Source organism: Sarcophilus harrisii, chromosome 1 (assembly GCF_902635505.1).
Source record: "Sarcophilus harrisii chromosome 1, mSarHar1.11, whole genome shotgun sequence".
Lineage (NCBI taxonomy): Eukaryota > Metazoa > Chordata > Mammalia > Dasyuromorphia > Dasyuridae > Sarcophilus > Sarcophilus harrisii.
The window spans coordinates 63,818,940-63,842,393 of NC_045426.1; the positions used below are offsets into that span (position 1 = coordinate 63,818,940).

Genomic DNA, 23,454 nt, shown 5'->3' on the forward strand with positions numbered 1-23,454 from the left:
TTTTTTTATCCCTTCCCACTTTCCCTAGTTCATTCCTTTTCCGCACCCTTCCATTATTCTTTTTAGATCCTCCAAACACAATAGAATTTTATTTTTTTTAATTTATTGAGACCTTTTATTTATTGAGACTCCCTCTAAGACCCCCTAATAATGATAAAGTTCTGAGGGCTTACATGTATCTTTTCTCCATATAAGAATGTAAATTTGCTTAACTTTGTTTAGTCTCACATAATTTTATAATGTTTACATTTTTATTTTATTCTTAACTCCTCCAAGTTTTTATGTAGTGCTGGTCTTTTCATCAGGAATGCGTGAACATACTTTATTTCATTATGGATCCATTTTCCCCTTTGATGATTATACTCGGTATTACTGGATAGTTTATTTTTGGTTGTAATCCTAGATCCCTTGCTTTCCGGAATATCATATTCCAAACTCTCTTTTTCCTTATAATGATTTCTTTATAATACCTGCAAAATTTTATGTTTTCTTGATTGTGCCTTCCATATTTAAATTCTTTCCTTCTAGCTGCTTGCAATATTTTGACTTAGGAGTTCTGGATTTTGGCTATACAGAATTCAATACATTCAAACAACTATCTACAAACTCTATATGAGGAAATTCTCAAATATTTGATGGTTTTGATTTTATAAATGGGATTCTTTGTTATTATGTTGTCCTGATCTTTATTAGTAGCAAATAATGATTTTTTTTACATGCTAATCTAGGAGAGACGGTGTGACATAGTGGGTAGAGCACTGGATCTGGAATCCAGAAGACATCAAGTTAAACTCTACCCTCGATCTATACGATCTTTACTTTGCTCAGACTTAGCTTCTTCATCGATAATATGTGAGGATAATAATAGTATCTACCTTCCGGATTGTTGTGAGGATCAAATGAAATAAATCAGTTTTCAAGCTTTAAAGCACTGTATAAAATTTGGTTATTGCTATTTCTGGTTTTTTTTTTTTTTGTTATGATGCATTGATTTGCTAGACATACTATCCTATCATCTGAAAATAATGATACCTCTCTATATCCAATATTAATTTCTCTAATATGTTTTCCCTGTATTATTAAAATTGCTAGAATTTGTGATACTGTATCAAATAAAAACAGTGATAGGAGCATTCTTGTTTTGTCAACAAGCATCTTTTAAGCAGCTATTATGTGCCAGGCACTGTGCTAGATGTTAAGTATTCTAAGAAAGACAAAATAAGCCCATGTCCTACAGGAGCTCACAGTCTAATAAAGGAGATAATATGGAAAAACTATCTACAAGTAAGATATATACAGGATAAATTGAAGATATTCTTCAAGGAAATGCATTAGCATTAAGAGGAATTGTTTTAGTGGGATTATCCCTAATACATTTATACTGAAAATTATATTGGCTCTTGGCTTAAGGTAGACTTTTTTATTGTGTTGAGGGAAAATCCTTCTATAGTATTCATTTTAGAAAGTTTTAAAATTATCTTTTTATTATGAATATGTGTCAGCAGAAAACTCAGCATACAAATAACAGAAAAGGGAATTGTACCAAAAACATGAACTTCTTATGTAGTTTATTTTTTCCATATATTTTAAATTTGTATGATATAATAAAATTTCCCTGCTTATAAGTATACCTTTCTGAATTTCCTTCTGTTCTCTTTTATTTTTAAAGTGTTTTACTGACTTTTTTTTTTGCATCACTATTATTATCCACTATTTCCACATACTTTCTCTCCAAGGAAAAGCCAACCATCTTAATAATCTCTATAGCGAAGCAAAACAAATGAACAAAATGGTTGGATCTGTAAATCTATATCTATATATCATCCTACATCTTTAATTCATCACCTCTTTGCTAGGAGGTGGGAAACAAATTCTGATCAGTATTCTGAAGTCAGATTGTTCTTTCAAAATTGTTTCTCTTTATACTATTGCAGTCATAATATCAGTTTTCCTCCCGGTTCTAACTTTATTCTGTATCAGTTCATACACATTTTCTTATGTTTGTCTGAACCCATCATATTCATCATTTCTTATACTATAGAGGGAATGCAAATGGAATATAATTCTATTACATTAAAATGCCACAATTTGTTCAGCCATTTCCTAGATGATGGAATTGGTTTCCAACTCCTTTGATATTATAATAGTACTACTATAAATATTTTGGAGAGGCAAAATTTTCTTTTTAATTTCTTTGAGGTCTATCCCTAGAAGTGATATTGCTGTCTTGAAAGGATGTGCACAGTTGAGAGATTTGGGAGAGGCATAATTCCATATCTTTGTGTTTTTGATATCTATGTTCATAATAAAAACAATTTTAAAACACCTTGCAGAACAAAGAATAGACAGGGAGAGATTTTTCCTCAACACAATAAAAAATTTCTACTTTAAGCCAAGTGTCAATATAATATGTAGTGGAGAAACATTAGAAGCAATCCCACTAAAGCAGACATAAAACAAAAACAACTACTCTCATTGCTTTTATTTGACATATGTTGAAAATTATAGCAATTTTGAGAAGATAAGGAAAATACATTAGAGGGATTAACATAGGAAGTGAAGAAGTCAGAATATTATTATTTGCAAATGACATGATAATATATTTAAAATACAAATTTTCTATGAACATTCAGTCATGATAAAAATGATTTTAAAAAATAAGCACAAGGTATGCTGATGTGTCACAATTGGTGGAGCTGCGAAATATTCTCATTCTTCTGGACCACTGACTTCAAGCAAAAAATGTAGATATATGAGAAAACCAAGACATACAGCAATTAAAATTGGCCCAGTTAGTAAATATCAGAGCCAGAATTCAAATGCAGGTCGTCTGTCCCCAAAGTGATCATTCTTTCTACTCTTTTTGCCTCCCTCTTTTTGCCTAAGCCCTAGAAAAAGCAGACTCAATCTATGTGGTATATGGTAGAGAGGGAAGAGGGGATGGAAGAAATAGATGTTGGTCAAAGGGGAAAGTAGGAGTTCTTAAAAAAATCAGGGTATGGCCAAGGATATTAAGCCTAAAATTGCTCAGGGACTAAAAGAGATAGATGTCTATCCCTCATTTGGGGGCACAGATATTTATAGTTTATGGAAACCTAACAGAGTCTGAGTAAGACATTTACTAACTTGGGGGAGTGGGGGAGATTTGTGTCTTATTTTGATCTAACTTCCTGTGAATTAAGGGTCTCTGACCTGGGGGATTCCTCACAGTTCAAGCAGCTGCTTTCTGGTAATCTCAAAGGGCAACCACCAACAGGGTAGAAGGCAAAAAAATGTTTTTGGGATTTACAGGCTCAAGGCAGCTGTGCTTAGCCCAGAAACCATAGCAGCAGAAAAGCATACAGACAAAGGCACACAACCTAAAGTAGTATCAGCAGTTACAAAAATGGGAGCTCTGTTTAAGTGAAGGCAGTCACCATCAACGATGGAACTTTCAGCAGTGAAGATCTGTGACTCAAATAGCCACAAATCTGAAGACAATCTGTAATTTGGTGCTATGCATTTGCTGCATCCCTGAACACCTATTTATAAAGTATATCTCCATATACACTAAATCATATTTTCCCACTGATTACCACTATAAATTCAGAGAAATGTTCCCACAAAAAGTGATTTAACCCTAGTATGAAACTTGTTTTTGTAGAGGGTAGAAAGACTCTTGCATTATTATGACTATTTTATTATTTGGATAATGTTTTCCTTTTTCCTATTTGGGAAAAATGAGTTACTGAATTAGCTAGTCCAGGCAGACAGCCCAAAGCTTACCAGTTGAGAAGTCAAGTCAACAGGCATTTATTGAGCTTCCTCTGTGCCAGACTTTATGCTCTCTTGGTGACAGAGGCCAAAAACAAACAAAAGATCAAATCCCCTGTCTTTAGAACATCACATTTTAGTGGGGGAAACAACATGTAAACAACTATGCACAGACAAGATATATATATATATACAGAGTAAATGGGAAGCAATCTTTTAGGGAGTACCTTATTACTAGAGGGAGTGGAAAAATAGGAAATGTCACTGCAAAATGGGATCAGAGCTGAGTCTTAAAAGGAAGCCAGGAAAAGAAGGGGGGAAAGGGATAGCATTCCAGACATGGGAGGTGGCCAATAAAAATGCAAAGAATCCAGAGATAAAATATGTCATATGCAAAAAATCAAAACAAAACACACACACACACACACACAAGAAAACCTGTGTCACTGAATTGTAGGGTGTATGAGGAGAGAATCAAATGTAAGAAGACTGGAAAAGGGATCAGATTTGAAGGGCTTTAAAAGCCAGAAGATTTTATTTTTTATCTGGGAGGGGAAAAGATTAGAGGATACTTTGGCTGACTGAGGTTTGGTTTAAGATTGTAGAATGAAGCAGTCCCATGCCCACTGAAAGGACAGGATGATCTAGGGGCAAGAAACTATTCTTAATTTGGGTTAGATTGAGTGGAATGCCTAAGGATGTGACTCCTGGACCTAAAGACTAGGCCCAGAGACCTTAGCTGAATTAAGATATTTTGAAGTATCAAGGGATATGGTCCAAGATTACATAATAGTGAAAAGAACATAGAATTTGAAATCAGGAGGTTGAAGTTCAAGTTTCTCAATTTATTTTGGACTCGACTTCCTCATCTGTAAAATGGGAAGGATTTGGATTAGATAATCTTGAAGATCTCCTTCAGACTGGAGTTTATGAACATGGCAAACTTTAATTTATTCTTCCTCAGTACATTCTCCACAGGAAGAATCATAGAATCTCAAGAATTGGAAGGGAATTTAAAAACTATCATACACTCAAAGCAGGGATTATCTCTGGTATTCCTGATAGTGCCCTGGTTAAATCAGGGATTCTTAACATAAGCTTAAGGTAGATTGAATTTGGATGAGAAAAAATGCCTTCAATTTCACTAATCTCTAACTAAAATATAACATTTCTTTCAATTATTTGTTATTGTTATTAAATCATTAAAATTTTTAAAAATATTATTCTTAGGTTCATATACTTTACCATATTGCTAAAGGGATCTATGATACACACAAAAAACTAACAATTCCTGGCTTAAATCTCGTATCTGCTTAAGGACCTCTAGTGATGGGAGTTCTGGAACAAGCCACTGAATTATTGTCATTGTTAGAAAGTTCTTACGAGTTACTATAGTCTATACTCTTGTGAATTCATTGAAGATGGGTTTGATTAGGCAAGCTATTCATTGGGACTCATAAGGAAGTCCATGAGCAAGATGGAATCAGAGGCCTTAGCTATCATTCCCTTCTTATCCAATTTTTCCATTAATATGTGTGGTCACAATCTATGTACTGTCCTTTTTAGAAATTAACACATTTCTTGGGAACACAATAAAATAAAGAACTCCTTTTACCCTTTTAGTATAGCTTATATGGGAGACTTAAGAACAAAGGATTTGTACTGCTAGGTCTATATCCCAAAGACAGCCCAAAAGGCATAAAGCACTTATTTGCAGAAAAATATTTGTAGCAGCTCTTTTTTGTGGTGGATAAGAAGTGGAAACCCAGAGGATGACTATCAATTGGTGAATGACTGAAAATTCTGTGGCATATGACTATAGTAGAATATTATTATTCTATATAAGAAATGAAAAGGAGAATGATTTCAGAAAAATCTGAACTGATATCAGCATAGTGAAGTGAACAGAACCAGGAGAACATTTTACATTGTAATAGTAATATTTTATGATAAAGAATTGTGAATTATTTAACTATTCTTGGAAATAAAGTGATCCAAGATAAATCCCAAAGATTAATGATGAAGCATACTATCTGCCTCCAGAGAAAGAACTAATATTGATTGAATCAGACTAAAGTGTGAAATTTTTCACTTTCTTTCATTTTTTTTTCTTTTATGCAAGTTTTCTTGCACAAAATGTCTTTTCATATGTTTAACCTGTATCTGATTGCTTGCTGACTCAGGGAGGAGGGAGAGGAGGAGGAATAGAATATAGAACCCAAAACTTTAAATGTTTTTTAAATTGGGGGAAAACAAAGGCTTTGAAGTTCTTTTTCTCTTTCCATAAAAAGGAAACAAGAATAAAGATAATCTGTTGGCAATAAGTTTGTGAGAAAGATATGTTATAAACAAGTTTAATTAAACCAATCTCAACCTTCTTCTTTTTCCTTGCAGTGCCAAGTACCAAGATTCTGGCTACTGGAGGAGCTTCACATAATAAAGACATCTTACAGGTAAGGGTAGATGGCAGTTCCTAAAACTTTTCATGTTCAGTCCCTGATTCTGTCACAAAGTTGTAGAAATTTAGAATCAGTCTCAGGTTTGGAAGGGACCCTCTGGGTTGCCTAATTCCTCTAAGATCACAAAAATTCTTAGTCCTCACCTGTCCTTAAAGCAAAATAAAACAAAATAATCCCTTCCCTTGACCCAGCTACTTCTCCAGCTCTCCCTTCTCATTTAATGTCAAATTTTTAGGAAGAATAATTTATACTTTCTATGCCCTTTTCTCAATACCCCATTACTCTTTAGTCCCCTATGATCTAGCTTCCATCTTCTTTGTTCAGCTAAAATTATTCACCTCCAACCTCAAAGATTTATTGGTACTCAAATTTGAAGGCCTCTTTAAAGTCCTATTTTCCTTTTTTTTTTTTTTTTTTTTTTTTTTTGGTAGTATTTAACATGGTTTGATGCCCCTCCCCCTTTCTGATTACTCTTCTCTCTTCCCTTGTCATCCATAACAATGTACTTTTCTAATTCTTTTCCTATTTCTCTGTCCTCTCCTCTGTTTCTGGTGGTTCTCTATACTCTTCCTGCTCCCTAAACATGCTCATCATCTAAGGTTCTGACCTCAGCCCTTTTCCCTATCTGTGCTCTCTCCTTTAGTAATCTCATTTATTCCCATGACTGTATACTAATAACTTTCAACTTTGTATCTCCAATCCTGAACTATAGTTTCCATGTTTTCAGTTGCTAACTGGACATCTCCATTTGAACATTATGGCAGCATTATCCTGAGTGTGCATGAGCTTAGAGCTTATTGCTTTTTATGGCCAAAGATTCTAACAGAAATAGCCATAAACTCCCTTGGGCTGATTCCGAGGAACATTGGCCAATAGTGGAGACTGGGATTACAGTGATGCTGGTATAATTTGCTTAGAGAGGGATCTGTACAAGTGCAAGGTGGAGTCATATCAATCTTGGTCGGGTTGAAAATGGAGAGAGAAAAATGGGTGGAGTCAGCACGAAGATTAATTTCAACATTTGTGAGGAAAACTAGGGCAGTCACACTGAAAATGGCATCTGAGTGTACTGCAGAACTCATGATTTGGCAGAGAGATAAGGCAGGAACATGGCTTCAAGCAACTGGATCAAAGCAGCTGGCTAGTGTTTATGAAAAGGGCTTTTATTATGCTCTATATTGGCTGGGCCAAGTGAAGCTTTTATCTGCAAGCTGGTCCTTCTACCCCCAGTGTGGTCATGGGGAGCCAACTGGCCCCATTCTTACAGATACTTTAAACTCAACATATTTAAAATCAAATCCATCCTGTTCCTTTCCAAATCTGCCTCTCTGTTACATGGGAACTCTCCAAACATGTTCTTAAGGTGCTCAAGGAGACTGTCCATTTCTAACACTGATTTATTAAATGTGTTTTATGTGCTGGGCATCTAGGAATATTGTGTGTGTGTGTGTGTGTGTGTGTGTGTGTGTGTGTGTGTGTGTGTGTTCACTGATATAAGCCATTACTTGTGAGAAAATTCCTTCTATGGATGCAGTCCTGAAGCCTCAGTGCAATTTGGAGATTAAGGGCATGTTTGAAGCATTGAGGGGCCAAATGAATTACTCAGGGTCATACAGTTGGTTTGTGTTAATGGCATAATTTTAATCCTAGATCTTCCTGATTCAGAGACCAGTTTTCTATCCACTATATCATGTTATCTTTGGGGTGTACAGAGATGAAATGAAAAACTGCCCATAACCTCAATGAGTTTATATTCCCCTGGGAAGATACAACATGTAAACAGAGAAATATATACAAGATAATTTAAGCAGGAGACAATGACACTAACAATTAAGGGAGTAAGCATCAGATAATAATAATAATAGCTAAAAATAGAAAACAGAACAGCTAACATTTTAAAAAGCACTTTAAAGGTTCCAAAACATTTCCCCCAATTTTTTTTATTCTATCATTATCCACATTTTACTGTTGAGGAAAATGAGATTAAGTGACTTATTAAGGGTCATATAGCTAGTTAGTATATGAAGCAGGATTTGCACTTCATTCTTTCTCTCTTCAAATCAGGCACTGTATCCATTGCACTACATAGCTTAAATTAATTTTTCTTAAAAATGTTTTCTCTGAAATGCCATCTCTTCATAAACTCAGCCTTTACCAACAGCATACCTTGTAAGAGAAGAAAAATTATGAAGCTAGGTAGCACAGCAGGTAGAATGTTGAAAGACCAGAGTTCAAATTTGGTGTTGGACTTTTATTAGCTATGTGATCCTGACAAAATAATTTAGCCTTTATCTCCCTCAGTTTTCCTCTCTGTAAAATGGAGAAAATAGTATTAACCTCTTGAGTTTTTTGAGAGATCAAATAATTCACCATATGCAAAATTATTTGAAACTTCAAACTTTATATGAAGGTTATTATTACTATTACTTATTTAGCATTTGTTCTTTTAGTGAATTGCTGAATACTGATTGTTTCCCATACAAAAATACTACCATATATAAGATATCACACAATCAGGCAAGGGAATGCTTCCACATACTACTAGCTAGGAAGTGTAGTGGATAGGTCACCAGGCCTGGAATCAGGAAGACCTGGGTTCAAATGTGGCCTCAGAAATTTAATGCATACCGCTGGGCAAGTTATTTAACCTCTATTTGCCTCACTTTCCCATCTACAAAATGGACATAATAGTAGCACCTGCCTCCCAAAGTTGTTGGGAGGATCAATTGAAGGAATATTTGTAAGTATTTAGCACAGTGCCTGAAACATGATAGGTGCCATATAAACATTAACTCTTCTTATTAATCTACGTGAAATATATCCATGAGGGGAATTTTTCCTCTGTAAACCCAGACAACACATTAGTTCCTTTTATATGAGCTAGATACTCAGCTGAGTCCTATGCTTTGCTCTTAGAGCCATTCAAACCACCTATAGAACAGTGATTATGTTTTTTAAAACCAGGCTAGTTCCTCTTTCTTACACTATCACAATTTTGAACACCACAGCTCTACAGCAGCACAAAAATATAGCTCTTGCTTTTTCCTGACATAAGTGCTGACAGAAGGACCTACTATCTCTTTTTGTAGTGTTTACTTTTTTTTTTTAAGAAGTCTAACACCATCCCTTTAAACTTCCTCTATTTCTATTGAGAGTGCAGTGGTCTTCTCCCATCTGAATCATCCTGGTCTCTCTCCTCTCTCATTCATCAGTTATTGAGTCCTACCAGGTCTCCTTTCTACCCTCTTCTTTCCACTAAACCTACTTCTATCCTAGTTTAAGCCTTCATCTTTTCATGCTTAATTATTATAACCACTCCCTAGTTGATCTCCTGTCTCCAGTCCTTTTCCCCTTTCCAATCAGCTTATCACTGCTACCAAAAAGAATCATCCTAATATACAGTTCTGATCTACCCATTCACTTAGTCAAGAGCCTTCAATGAATTCTGCATACTAAATTCTGAAATTCTGAGTCTCGCATAATCTGATTTCAATTTACCTTACTACGCTTATTTTACACTACTCACTTTCATGGAAGGTACATTTCAGCCAAATACTCTTGCCCTTCTCTTTCATTTTCATGCTTTTTAGTTTATTGTCCCTCTACTCCTGGATGTATTCTTTCCCTATCTGTACCCATTGAAATTCTTTCCTTCTTTTAAGACTAAAGTTGTGTCACTTCTCCCATAAAACTTGTCCTGATCATTCTAGCTGAAAGTTGTCCATCCTTCAGAACTCTCCAAATATTCTGTTTAGACTTTTCCATTGCACTTAAAATATTCTAGTTTGTCTTATATTTGGATTCATATCTTATCTACTCTAAAACATTCAAACTCTTTAAGGATGGAGATTATCTCATTTGATTTTTTTAATTTTAAAGCACCTAGTCCAAAGCTTTTCCCTTAATAAATATCATTATAAAATGTTGTTTGAACTGAAGTGAAATCTCTACTCCAGTGTACGAACCCCCACTACAGTATTCCTAAAGAGCTTATCTGTCCCTTTTAAAACATCTCCAGTTGTTGGGAGTCCATTTAATCAGCCTTTTCCAATTCTGGAAAATTCTGGCTTCTTAAGATATAAGTTCTCTTCTTTTGCATAATAATCCTTCAAATATTTGAAGCTACCCTCAAATGCACTATACACCCACATATACTCCATCTTCATTTATATTTGTATAAATCCTTTTCTTTCATTAATAGCTAGCTTAGATGCTGCATCTTATTCCAAGCCTTCCTTGTTCCCCAGCTGAAAATAATGTCTTTCCTTAAGTGTTGAAAAATTTTTCTAGATCTCTCCTTTCCCCTTCTAACATTCAGCCTTATATTGTGTTTATGTGTCCACAAGGCCTTGCTACTACACCCACTTTATATTTAATGTAAACTCCTAGAGGACCCTGATGATATAATTCTTCATGTTTGTTGTTCCAGTTTTTAGCACACTGCCCTGAAAGTACTTTATAAATATTCATTGAATTGAATTAAATTGGAATCAAAAGTGGAGGCAGCTAGGGTAAACCATATTGATAAGAAGTTGAAAAGTGGAAGAAAAAAAAAGGAAGAAGAATAGAAATCAGACAATGGCTCCAAAAGGCATGAAATCCAGTGAAATTTTTTTGAGATGGAGATTTGAATGAATTTGAAGCCAAAAGGCCGGGAGCCCATGACAAGGGACCTAACAGAATTAGAACTGGAAATGGCTATTCTCAAGAATGGGAATGACTCATTGTGAGATAACAGAAACTTCATGTTCTCCCACAGGTTTTGTCCGATGTGTTCAACGCCCCAGTGTACACTATTGAAACTGCCAATTCAGCTTGTTTGGGATGTGCATATAGAGCAATTCATGGTAAGGTTATAGATAAATATATACAGCAAATGAGATCCATGATCTCTTGTTGTTTTAGTGCCTTTGATTACATTAGCCACTCTTTTTAAAATTATATCTCTTTCTCTGTTCCTCAAGGCCTAGTGCATATGATACCTTCTCCATGAAATCTTCTCTTATCATACTAGATGAAAGTTATCCCTTCCTCCTTTGAGACCCTGTAAAGCTTTGTTAATCTACCTTGTTTCACAACTATTTGTGTGCTTATGTCATTTTCTCTGATATGGTGCAAGTTTTTTAAAAGCTAGAATTATGCCTTATTCATCTTCACATCCTCCAAAGTATCTAGCCACCAATAAGTCAACCAAAAAACACTTATTAAGCACCTATGTGTCAGGCATTGTGCTAAGACAGTAGGAACTTAGCAGATGTTTGTTGGATGAATAAAGACTGCCACATATTGTATATCCAATGAAATGAACAATCTACTTCTTTGGAAATGTTGATTTAATCACCTTATTTCTCAGTGAGTAAGAACTCTTCTGTTCTTGAACATTGCTTTGTCTCCTTTTCATTAGGAAAGCTGGTAAGTATTGACAAGCACTGAACATTGTTTCCCCCCTTCCCCAAGAGTGGGAAGGAATAGTGCTGTAGATAGTGGAGGGGCAGTAAGAGTTGATGAGGAAAGAATTCTCAGTCACTAGTTTCCTAGTCCAGTGGGGCATCTAGGACAGATAGATGAACTTGAAGAATTTGGCAAAGTCTTTGGTCAGTATAAGGGTTTTTAAATTCTTGACCTACTCAATAGAATCCACCTTCTAAGTAAAATGCTCTGGTTAGCAAAAGAACTTGGTCTATTTGTACTGAGCTTAGTCCTTAGGCTGAGCATTCTCATTCCTTCTCTGTAATGGGCTGAGGCTTGAGTTGATGCACTGAGGTCCCAAGCATGTAAGGCTAAATAGTAATTGAACCATACTCTATTAATATATATGCTTGGAGAAAGAATGGCCCCCGCCCACTCTTTGTGCAAGTCCTGATGCGTTGTATAGGAAATGATGATTTTGGTGGGTGCAGGCAGAGGGGCAGGAAGAGAGGTGGGGAGAGAAGGTTGGCTGGGTTCTGCTCTGGTGGCTTCTGGTCTGGTTGGCTTCTTGACACAGCTGCTGACATTGCTAATCTCCCTTTACCTCCAATTCTCTTTTACCTCCGATCCTTCTTCACCTCTACTGAGAAAAAAGATTGAAGATTTTCCCTTAACCTGAATTCCTGACTCAGGCTGATTTTAAAATACACAGTCATCACAGTTCTCTACTACTATACTCTACCCTCCCTCAGGCTTTATGTTTTCATATCAGGTGGACAAGTCACATCCTTTAGGCTAAGCTGGGGGCTCTACAGTAAATGCCAGTTCCCTTGGGGAGCTGAGATACTCTTGTATGGTAAAGGTGAGAAAGACCTCTCTGCCTCTTCAGTAGATGATTCTTATTTTAAGGGCTTATAGCTAATACTGCTATACCTGCGGGGTCAAAAAAGAGATCTCATCCTGGAACTCTGACAGAAATAGTAGCATAACAGGAGAATGAAAAGGTTAAAGTCATTGGACTTCCCTATCTCTTTGCTAAAAAGACTTCCTGACTTTTTTAGGATCTTGTTCTGATGTAGTCCTATCTGTCCATCATCTTGTTCTTATACCATCCCCTTTTTTTCCTTCATCAGCTTCTGTGAAGAAAAAAATAAAAGCATAGGAAAGAAAGGAAACTACAGCTGTTTTCCTGCTGCCAAGAACAGTTTGCAATGGTTCTCAAAGTGTGGTTCAAAGAATTCTGGGAATCTCTGAGATCCTTTTGGAGGATCTACGAATTCAAAATTAGTTTTTATTTCTAATATGGTAAATATAATCTACATAAACAAAAACTTTTTGGACAGATCCTCAGTCATTTTTAATAATATAAAGATACTTATAACCAAAGTTTGAGAACCACTGGCTTAAGGACTAGAGTCCTCTCATTAAATCTAAGACTTGAATTCCATTCAAGCACCCTCATATTCTACTGAATTCAGTGATTTCCCAGCTAAGTCATTGTTGCCAAGAAGTCAGCCTCTCCTATCTCCTCTTCTGATCTGCTTCTCTCTTGCATGGCATATATCTATGGATCAGGTCCTTTCCCTTCCTCCTCTGCCCTTGTCCCAAGGATTATGTAGCCATAGCCATCACCTCTGATATTACTGAACCAATTTCTTTGTATTTACATGTTTTCAGTACAAATTCAGAATTAAGCTTAATTCTATTCCCTTCTTCTCACATCTCTGTAGAAGGTGGGTGCTGTCATTTCCTAGTCATTTTGTGTGCTGTTCTATCACAGTGGAGGAACAATATGCCATCTTTATTTTCCAATAAAGCAATGGAATCACAAAATGTTAAAAATGGAAAGGACAAATCCCATGAGGGTTCATCCTTCAATTAAAAAAAAACATTACTAAGCATTTTATATGTTAAAGGACTTAAGTAATACAAATATATACTCCTGGGACCTATGGGTTTACAATCTAGTACAGGAGATGAAATATATAAATTTATACATAAACAACTTCAATGAAACAGAATATGATAAGTGAATAAGAATGTGACCACTAATGGCTGAGGAGATCAGGAACTCATGGCATTTAAGGAAAGCTTTGAAGATAGATGGCAATTCAATGAGTCTCCTTGAGTGAGGGGATAGAGATAAGGTATTCTAGGTATAGGGAATATAGTTTTAATTCCAAGGGTCTCTCCTCAGGGACTATTATTCATAGATCATCTCTCCTTGGAATTATCCTTCATTCTTCCTCATTTCCTCTCATCCATCTTTAAAGATAATTTCTCATGTCTCCTCAGGGGCAAATTCTCATCTTTTCACACTGACCAGCCCTTTTCATTCTTTTTTTCTGGAACCAATTCTCATTAATTTAGCACTTTGGTTCAAAATATGATTTTATATCCAACAAAATATGATTTTATCCTTCCAGGCCTCGCAGTAGGGAGGAATGTTTCCTTTGCTGATATTGTGAAATTAGCCCCGGAGCCCAGATTAGCCGCTACACCAACTGCTGGAACAGCTCAGGTGAGCACATCTGGTGGGGATGGGAAGGAGGGGGAGTGGAACCATTTCCAAATTACTTTGTAACTAGAGCTATTTAAGCATATTGTATGTCAAACCCAGTAAGAGCTGGGCTTGCATTTCAGAAATAATGAGCCCCGTTCCAAGAAGGCTCAGAGGTCACATTGCCTAAGAAATAATTGTGAAATGAGCCTCCTCTGTTTCCATTGAATGAGAAAACAAGGAACTCTCCTGGAGTTTGTCCCCTTCCCCTCACTGGACATTTCAAGGACTTACTCCTATACTTACTCCATGTGGTGAGAAGGCCCCAAGCTCCTTAGGCAACTCCTTCCTTCCTCGAATCTTTAGAAGAAGCTGACCTGTTGAAAACAGTCATTCTCTGCTGGGAGCTTCCTTTAAATGAGCCATCTGTCATTGTGCCTGGTACTTATTTATACACACGGCATTTTTTCCTCAAAGGATTTCTAAGATCGTCATAGATTCATGCTTATTCTGTCCTTATAAAATTCTTTTATATCACACTTTAACATGAGGCAGCAGGAGCCAAGTAAAATCAGCACTGAGCTGGAAGTCAGAACCATGGGTTTTAATCCTAAATACATCACTTACTTAGTATATGATCTTGGGCTAGTCATTACATCGTTATTATGAGTCTTAGTTTCTTCATTATTAAAATGGAGGAAATTTATTGATCTTACTAAGTTTTTTAGGGTATCAGATACGAGAACATAGGTAAAAGTGTTTTGCTATATATTAATTGCTATGCAAAGTTCAAAGGCATAGATCTAAAGCAGGATAGAGATCATTTGGGTACCTTCCCTCGCCCCCCCCCCCATTTTGTTTTTTACAGATGAGGAAACTGAGACCAAGAAAGGCCCAAGGTCACACAGGAAATAAGTGGCAGATACAGAACTAATCTGTAATTTATAGATGAAGAAACTGAAGCAAAATAAAGAGAAAAGATTGATTTGTGGCTTTAGGGGTAGGTGATTCTATTGAATTCCACTGAGCAAATCTTTACTGAACCCCTCAGTGCAAGGCATTGTGCTAAATGTTGGGGATACAAAAGCAAAATGGATTTAAACAGGATTTTACTCATAGCCCAAAAGCCTGGTCCAACAGCCTCAATAGCCTCAGTGAAGCATTGATCGGTCTCATCTCCTGGAACGGCTCCTCTCCCCAAGTTAATCCGACCCAGTCAGCATGAAAAAAACAACCTGGAGACCTCAGAAGTCCATGTGATGCTACAGCTGCTGCATTCAGATTTTCAGATTCAACCCTATGTTAATAATTTATTATAAACCAAAATGCTTGGCTTCTTGGCTAATTAAGCAAAGAGGCATAAGAGGAAATAGGATTATCCTGAGATAATCACATCTGACCATGATATGGAGTAAAATCCAGTTACAAAAGATCATAATAACAATCTCTCACATTTGTATAGCATTTTACAGTTCACAAGGTGCTCACATCCATTATCTTATTTCATCCTCAGAATAACCCTATGCATTAGGCAAGACAAGGATCATAGAATCATTAAGTTGGGGCTGAAAAGGACCTTGGAACTGATCAAATACAAAAAAATATGGGGAATTTACGTATGGGGAAACTGAAGTCCAGATAGTGGTCAAGGTCACAGTTAATAGGTAGGGAATTGAGCAAAAGTCTTTTTGACCTGAAATCCAGGATGTCATCCACTTTACCATGCTGTCCCGTGTGATTATTTTTCCCCTTTTATGGAAGTGGAAACTGAGGCCCTGATAAGAGAATTGCTTTGTTGGAAAGATCAGACAAGGGGAAATTTATATTTTCAAATGGAAGGTAAAAGCTCAAGACCATCCTATTAAGAACTACACTCTTCATGATTCCTGTTTTGAGGGGCTATATCTTACACTGCTTTCTTATATGAGTATAGACTCCCAGAAGTCAGACCTGATATCAGAGATTTAAGACTTCAAATTTTTTTGGAGACAGTGTGATCCATGAGAGAATATTATCATGGCAAGGGAATGGGACAAGACATGGAAATGGAGCCATTGGGGGAAGGGGATGGCAAGAGGTCCTGAGTCCTAGAGCTTTCAAAAAATGAAGACAAATATCAACTTGATGAGCAGATCATCACCTGAGTTTCATGAGGAAACTAGCCATGATGCAAAAAGTGGGAAACTCTCTGAAGGGTGTAAAGGTTACGGAGGATCACAAAAGTCAAGCTATTCACAACAGGTGTAAAAGATGGTAAAGATGATGGTTTTCCCCAGTTTTCAGAGGGGCACGTGATATAGGAAAGAACTGTGCTTTTGTCTTAAACTGAGCTGAAGAGCATATGTGAAGCAAGCTGTGGAGGAGTGGTACCTAAAAGAGTTGCTAATGTTTTGGGTTTTTTTCTGTTTTACTTCTCATTTTCTTTTCTGTTTCAACTGAATGCTTTTGCTGATTCTTTATTGTTGCTCTTCTGAGTTACTTTTAATGCAATAATAATTAAGAATTCAAACCTGAGTTGACTTTAAAGGCTCTCAGCTTCAGTGAAGACTTAAATCATGAGGTGGGGTATATTTACTGGAAATATCACCCACGAAGATGAATGCAAGTCTATGATGCATTAGTAAAGGTTGGCTCATAGATGTCTTTAATAAGTGACCAATCTGGGACAAGGTGCCTCTATAACAAGAAGTATATCTTTATGCCAGCTGTTCTTAAATTGGGGTCTATGAACTTGTTTCTTAAATTATATTACTAACTATGGTTCAATATAATTACATTGTCTATAAACCTCTGTATTTTATTGTAATCATTTAAAAACCTCACTGGAAGGGAGTAAGCATTTATATAGTACCTACTATATTCCAGGCACGGTGCAAAACAGTTTTTTTTTTAAACAAAACAAAACAAGTATTTCCTTTGCTCCTTATAACAATTCTGCAAGATAGGTGTTATTATTGTTTTCACTGTTTTATATCAATAATTCACCCAGGGTCATAGCAGATATTAGATGCTGGATTTGAACTTGGATCTAGGCCCAGCACTTTATCTACTATCTACCACTAGTTGCTAAGTTTATTAGAGTGCCAAAGAGGCTCAAAACATATTAAAAGGTTAAGAATCTCTTCTCCATACCCTGTTATCTCCCCAAGTCCTTTCCAAAGCCCATAGGCCACTTATAGATCTGTTTACCATTTACTGACAAAATTCATTAAAAATACCCATTAAACATGAGTTTAGTGTGTTCCTTCCCAGAGCAAATAACCATGGAGACAGAAGAAGACCAAAGTTTGTCCCGCTTTTATGAATTTACCATCTCCCAGTTGGGAAATGAGAGTCTCATAAGACAGTTTGTAAAATTTGTGTTCAGCCTACAGCTATGCTCCAGCAAGGCTTGCTGTAGAGTGAGGTCCAATACAAACACAAAGACCTTTCAGACATGAGCAAGTTTCTCTCTGTGATAATGATTTTGGTGACTATCCTGGGGTCAAACCTATTAGGCTTTAGGATGATAGAGGGAATTTATATTTCTGAGTTGTATGTAACATTGCATGTTCTTCCTTCCTTTAGACATTATTTATAGAAAAGGAATCATAATAATTGCCTCAGGAATTCACTTAGGAGAAGACATTTAAGCTAAAGTCAGTGAAATAGGCCATTAGAAATTCAAAACAATATTCCATCCACATACCTATTAATATCTTTTATCCCCTTAATAAGTTGCAGTTGATTGTCTAATAACTGGCTAATGTCCCAAGGGGATAATTGGAGTTTTCTGTTTTTCAGATTTTTTAGCCAGTTTGGCTAAGATCATCAGGGAAAATGCATTTTTGCATTTTTTTAAACATAATTGGGATTTTTAACATCTACACAGTGTTTTCATTTTATTTAGGAAGAAAATTTTAATCCCAAGCAACATCATATATACTCTTAGTAGGAATAAAGATACTGTGCATTATTATTATTGATTGTTATTATAATAATCATTCTTAACTCAAATACCTGGGTAGAATTTGTGTGTGAGGGTCCTGGGATTAGGAAATATGGTAATTAGCAACTAATCCCTCTGTCAGATACTCATACCTTTGTGAGGTACTTAGGCCATGTGACCACCATTACTAACCATTCAGAAGTAGAAAAAGATATAATTCATCAAATGCTCCACCATGTATATGACAAAGGTGCAAAGCTAGCAAGATAAATAGTATAATAGGTAGAGATCTAGAGAGAGGATTTTATAGGCCATTTAGTCCAATCCTCAGTTTTATAAATGAATAATGAATGTGAAAATTTGTAAGAATTATATGAGTAATAGTATTATTACCCTAGTGTAATAATAAAATTATAAGGTAAATAATATTAATTATATATATGTATATATATATATATATACACTAAAGTTAAAAGTGAAAACACTAAAAGTGAAATTGCCAGAGAGCTATGATTTGAACCATTTTCATCCCAAGCCTCTGGTATCCCATGTAGCTTGATTCTTATTAAAGTGGTGGGCCTGAGTTCAAATCTCTGCCACTTAGTAATTTGTGGCATTAGTCGTCACTTAATCTCTCTGCACCTCAGTTTCCTCATCCATCAACCAATGAGGGAACCGAACTAGATGATTTTTATAATTTCTTTCAGCACTAGAACATCTGAACTCCATTTTAGCTCCACTTCATTCTCACTAATTTTTTACTACAAATAATACTAAGCAATGGTGATCTTGTCCATCCCCAAAGCACAGAGGCTCTATTAAGTCTGCAGTCATAGAAAATCACTGGTCCCAGTTTATGTATAAGGGGAAACCACAAGAAACTAAGATGGCTTCAACATGGTTGAAGGTGATGATCACCAATGATATATAAAAGCTTTTTTGGTAGTGGTAACAATTGGAAAAAAATATGTCCATCATATATGTTTGGATGTAACAATTCATTAAGCTATCTGCCAAGTCTTGGTGGAAGAATTGCAGTCTGCATAAGTGGAGAGAGGGTTCATGCTGAGGAAATCAATTGAAGTCTTTGAAATGCTATACTAAATTTGCACAGTACCTAACAATTTTCCACATCCATTATCTCATTTGATCCTGTCATCTCTCCAAAAACTATGACCGGATGTTCTACTTCTATTGTAAGTCGGGAAGCCAAATACCCCTCATGAGCTGGGCACATAGTTTAATTCAACAAACATTTTAAAGCACTTTTTTCATACTGTTCACCATTCTAGGCTCTGGCAATACAAGGGCAAAAACAAAATAGTCCTTGTTCTCAAGAAACTTACATTCTACTGGGAGGATATAAGATGTGTATAGAGAAATAAATAAATATATAGACATATAAAATCATTCAGGAGGCAAGGAGGTTAATGACAAAAGAAAGGACGTCCATGAATAACAAAACATTTAAAGCAACACTTTTTAATAGCAAAGGAAATAACAATTGTCCAAGCATTGTGGAATAATTAAATAACTTGTGAAATGTTAATGGAATAATACTGTGCTGTAAGAAATGATGAATATGGTAAATGTAGAGTAACTGGGCAGACTTATATGAAGTGATACAAAGTGAAGGAAGCCAAACCAGGAAAACATACATATATATGCACATATGTATGTGTGTGCATGCTTGCACACCACACACATGATGACTGCAACAATGGAAATGGAAAGAACAATCAAAAACTAAATGCTGCATAATTATAATGACCAAGCTTGGCTGTAAAAAAAAAAAAAAAAAAAAAAAAAAAGATGAAAAAAAAAAATCCAGGAATCATGAGTGTGGAACACTGGATATAACATCAGACTTTTTTATTTTTGGTTAGTTTTAGTGTACTTTCTTCCTTTTTAAAGTTCTCTAGTATAAGAAATGGTGCTCTGGAAAAAAGTACGGGAGAAATACAGTGGGAAATGTAGATGATAAAAAACATTCATAAAATGTATTTTTATAAAAGTAATTTCAAAGGGAGCACTAACAACTGAATGTGATTGGAAAAGACCTCATGGAAAAAATATTACTTGGGCTGAGCTTTAAATGGAATTTTGAGTTCACTTGTTGACCATCCACTATCAAAAAAAAAAAAAAGAATTCTAAGACTAAGAAGAAAAAGAGGAGTGGTATAAAATATGGTCTGTCTTCTTAAGCAGCTCATTGTTCTTCAAAAAATACAATCGATACTAATGAAAGACTTAGTGAGCATCTCCTGGCAAGATAATATATATATATATATATATATATGTAAAGTCCAACTCCTAGGTAGGTATGAAAAGACATCACCAACTGTGACTTTTTTTTTCAGTCACAATAGTTCATTATGATGATCTAGGGGCTGTTATCAGTATTTAAATTCAGGGTTATACCAGGAACAGGAACTGTCTTCCATAGGAAATCAGCCAAAAGCTAGGGTCTGAGCTCACTAGAGTTCAATGTCTACCTTGGAGGTTAAACTCTCATTTTTGAAAAAAAAGTAACCAGATTGTGTGAAGATCAAATGAAGCAAGAAGTCCAAAGAAAGGCAGTGGCTTTCATTTCCTTTTTTCACTTCACAACAAGAAACTACGATCCCATCTGTATAGGAAATTCCCAGGAAAGAACTCCTTCTATTAATGTGGCTATACAACATAGAGAGGGTTATATAGTTCATATGTGTCAAAAGTAGGATTTGAACTTGATTGATGACATCTGTAATCCACTGCACCATGACACCTCTCAAATCTAGTAATGTCAGGATATAACTTCTCAAATCATTGGGGGATAGGAAGTTGTGCAAACCAAGACTACAACAGACAGTTCTCCATCCCACCAAACATTACAACCCTCCAGATTCTCAGTTGATTTGTTCTTGTTTCAGGTCTATGGGCCACTCCTCAAGAGGTATGCTGAGTTGGAGGAGCAAATTGTCCTGCAGTCTCATGCATCTGCCAACTGAGAAGTCAGGTTCCTGAGCCTGCCTCCGAATTGTCATGAATTTTGAAAAGATGAATCAACATACTTTGAAATTTTCTGTGATTGCTCTGTTTCATCCTCAGGTTAACCAAGCATAATGAATAGGGGTCCAATTCAATAGTCTCCTCCAGGAAGCTCAGCACAGACACACTGGTCTACTTTGAGCCTCCTCTTAGCTCCTACAACAAACCCGATTGGACACTGCCATAAACAGTTGTTTCAATGTTGCATCTTGTCTCTCCAAATGGATTGTAATCATTTTAAAGAAAAGGACCACATTCCACGTGTAAAATCGCCCTGACCATTGTCTCACATTTTTGTGAGATTTTAATTACACTTCCTGCTAAAGTGCAACATTTCCTAAACAATGTTCACAAGGAATTGTAACATGGTTTCACCTAAACTTTCACCAAAGTGGTTCACAGAGATAGGTAGAATGTATGTATTACTTGTTTCCCATGTACTTTCAAAACTGATCACTCATTAATTATGATAAAGAATTGAAACCAAAAATAAAAATAATTATGCAGCCCTTAAAGTTTGCCTAGAAATTCATATATTTTATCTCATTTGAGCTTCACAATAAGGTAAGTACTTCATCAGTAGATATCAGTATGTCCATTTTATAGATGAAGAAACTGAGAATTAGTTAGCAAGTATTAGACAGGACTTGAATCTAGGTCTTCCTCATTTTATTATGGCCAACATGCCATGCCCTATACAAAATCTGGATCACAGAAGTTATAAGCAAGGGTTAGATCACTTATTGATACAGGCAGTCAGTGAAGGTTTAAATAGCAGATAATGGGATGAAGGACCCAATAAACAGTAGATGGGCACAGACCCACCTGAGTGATGGGAAGTCAGCAGAAATCTAAGTTGGCAGATGTTATAGCATCTGGAAAATCCAAGAAGGAGGAATTAAGAACCTTGCCTTTGCAAGACAGAGCAGAGTAAATAGTACTAGGTAAGTAAAGTCTCTGGGAAATGGTAACAGACAGTAAGTTGTCACTAGTGATTTTAAGGCGTTGATTGTTTTGTAATGAAGAAATCACTAGATTTTGGAGTCAAAAGGCTTCAATTCATATCCTAACTTTGCTGTTTATTGCCATGTAACCTTGAATAAGGCATATTTTCTCATTAAGTCTAGTTTCCTCATCTGTAAAAATAGGTGGAAGAGATTGGGCCCAATTAGAGGTGTCAAACCCCAAAAGTCCATCAAAACTCTGGATGACCTGCAAACAGAATAAGATGTAATTGGAAAATATTTAACAAAATAAATAAAAATACAATATAAAATTGGTCCTATTAATTTGTGGTTTTCTAAGTCAACATGTGCCCAGAGGAATCCATTTCTATTTGTTTGTCACCTAGGTGATTTCCATGATCTGTGACAGCTTTAGCATTCTGTGATGCTATAGGTACCATTTTAATAAGAACATTGGTGAAGAAACTTATAATCTTATGAATCACCCACCCAGCAAAGATGTATTTAAGTATAGTGGAGAGAGTACTGGTTCTGGAACCAGGACACTTGGGTTTGAATCCTAGCACAGCTTCTTAATACTATGTGGTTCCGGGCAAGTCAATCACCCTTTCTGAGCTAGATTAATTGAGAACCAAATTGGTTCATTGGATAGGAATAGACCATTATGCCAGAGTGAGAGCTATGCCTCGGGCTTCCTTACCTTGGATTTTGGATATCATAGTCTTGAAAGTCATAATGAACATAAAAGAAATGGGGGGGGGGGGGAATTAATTGACATCTTCCTGTTCTATAAAATGAGGCAGCTTGTATTAGATCAGGAATTCTTAACCCAATGTCCAAGAATTCACTTTTAAAAATATATAATATATTCAATATAAAATAATATAAATATTATATGATATTTACATAGTTATATAAATATCTTATGTGTAAATATATTTATATGCAAATAACTATTATTTAGTAATATGAATATTACTTATAATAAATATTAATATAATACTTAAAATCTATTTTGGTAACTATCCTTTTTTTATCATATGTATTTAAAAATATTATTCTGAAAAGAGGTCCTTTAGCTTCACCAGACTGCCAAAGAGATCCATGACACACACAAAAAAAGATGAGATATATAAAATTCTCTAGATGTGTAAGATTCTTTTTACTTCTAAATCAATGATTCTGAGTCATGTCTAACTTATCCAGAAGCTAACATGATCCAAATGGACACAAATATCTATAGATTTTTCTTTGTCTCAGGATTCACTTCAAAGAGTTCATGGTAAGAAAATCAACAGAATTGCCAGGGCCTTTTCTAGTCATGATTAAGAATTAAGCATTTGTTCTTGCACTGAAGAGAAATGTTGGGTTTTTAAACTTTATGTTGTATCCACCAAGAGCACTAAATTT

At 35.7% G+C, this 23,454-nt stretch overlaps 1 protein-coding gene across 2 annotated transcripts in view; it reads left to right on the forward strand.

Annotated features, from left to right (window-relative positions):
* Positions 1 to 22,797, forward strand: part of XYLB (xylulokinase) — a 220,534-nt gene extending 197,737 nt beyond the window's left edge. For both annotated transcript variants that reach the window (XM_012543706.3, XM_031956996.1), the window contains exons 16-19: positions 6,148 to 6,206; positions 10,972 to 11,059; positions 14,048 to 14,142; positions 20,962 to 22,797. In XM_012543706.3, the coding sequence (XP_012399160.1) occupies positions 6,148 to 6,206; positions 10,972 to 11,059; positions 14,048 to 14,142; positions 20,962 to 21,039 (320 nt within the window). In that variant the 3' untranslated portion in view covers positions 21,040 to 22,797. The remainder of the gene's footprint in view (positions 1 to 6,147; positions 6,207 to 10,971; positions 11,060 to 14,047; positions 14,143 to 20,961) is intronic.
* Positions 22,798 to 23,454: the final 657 nt, after the last annotated feature.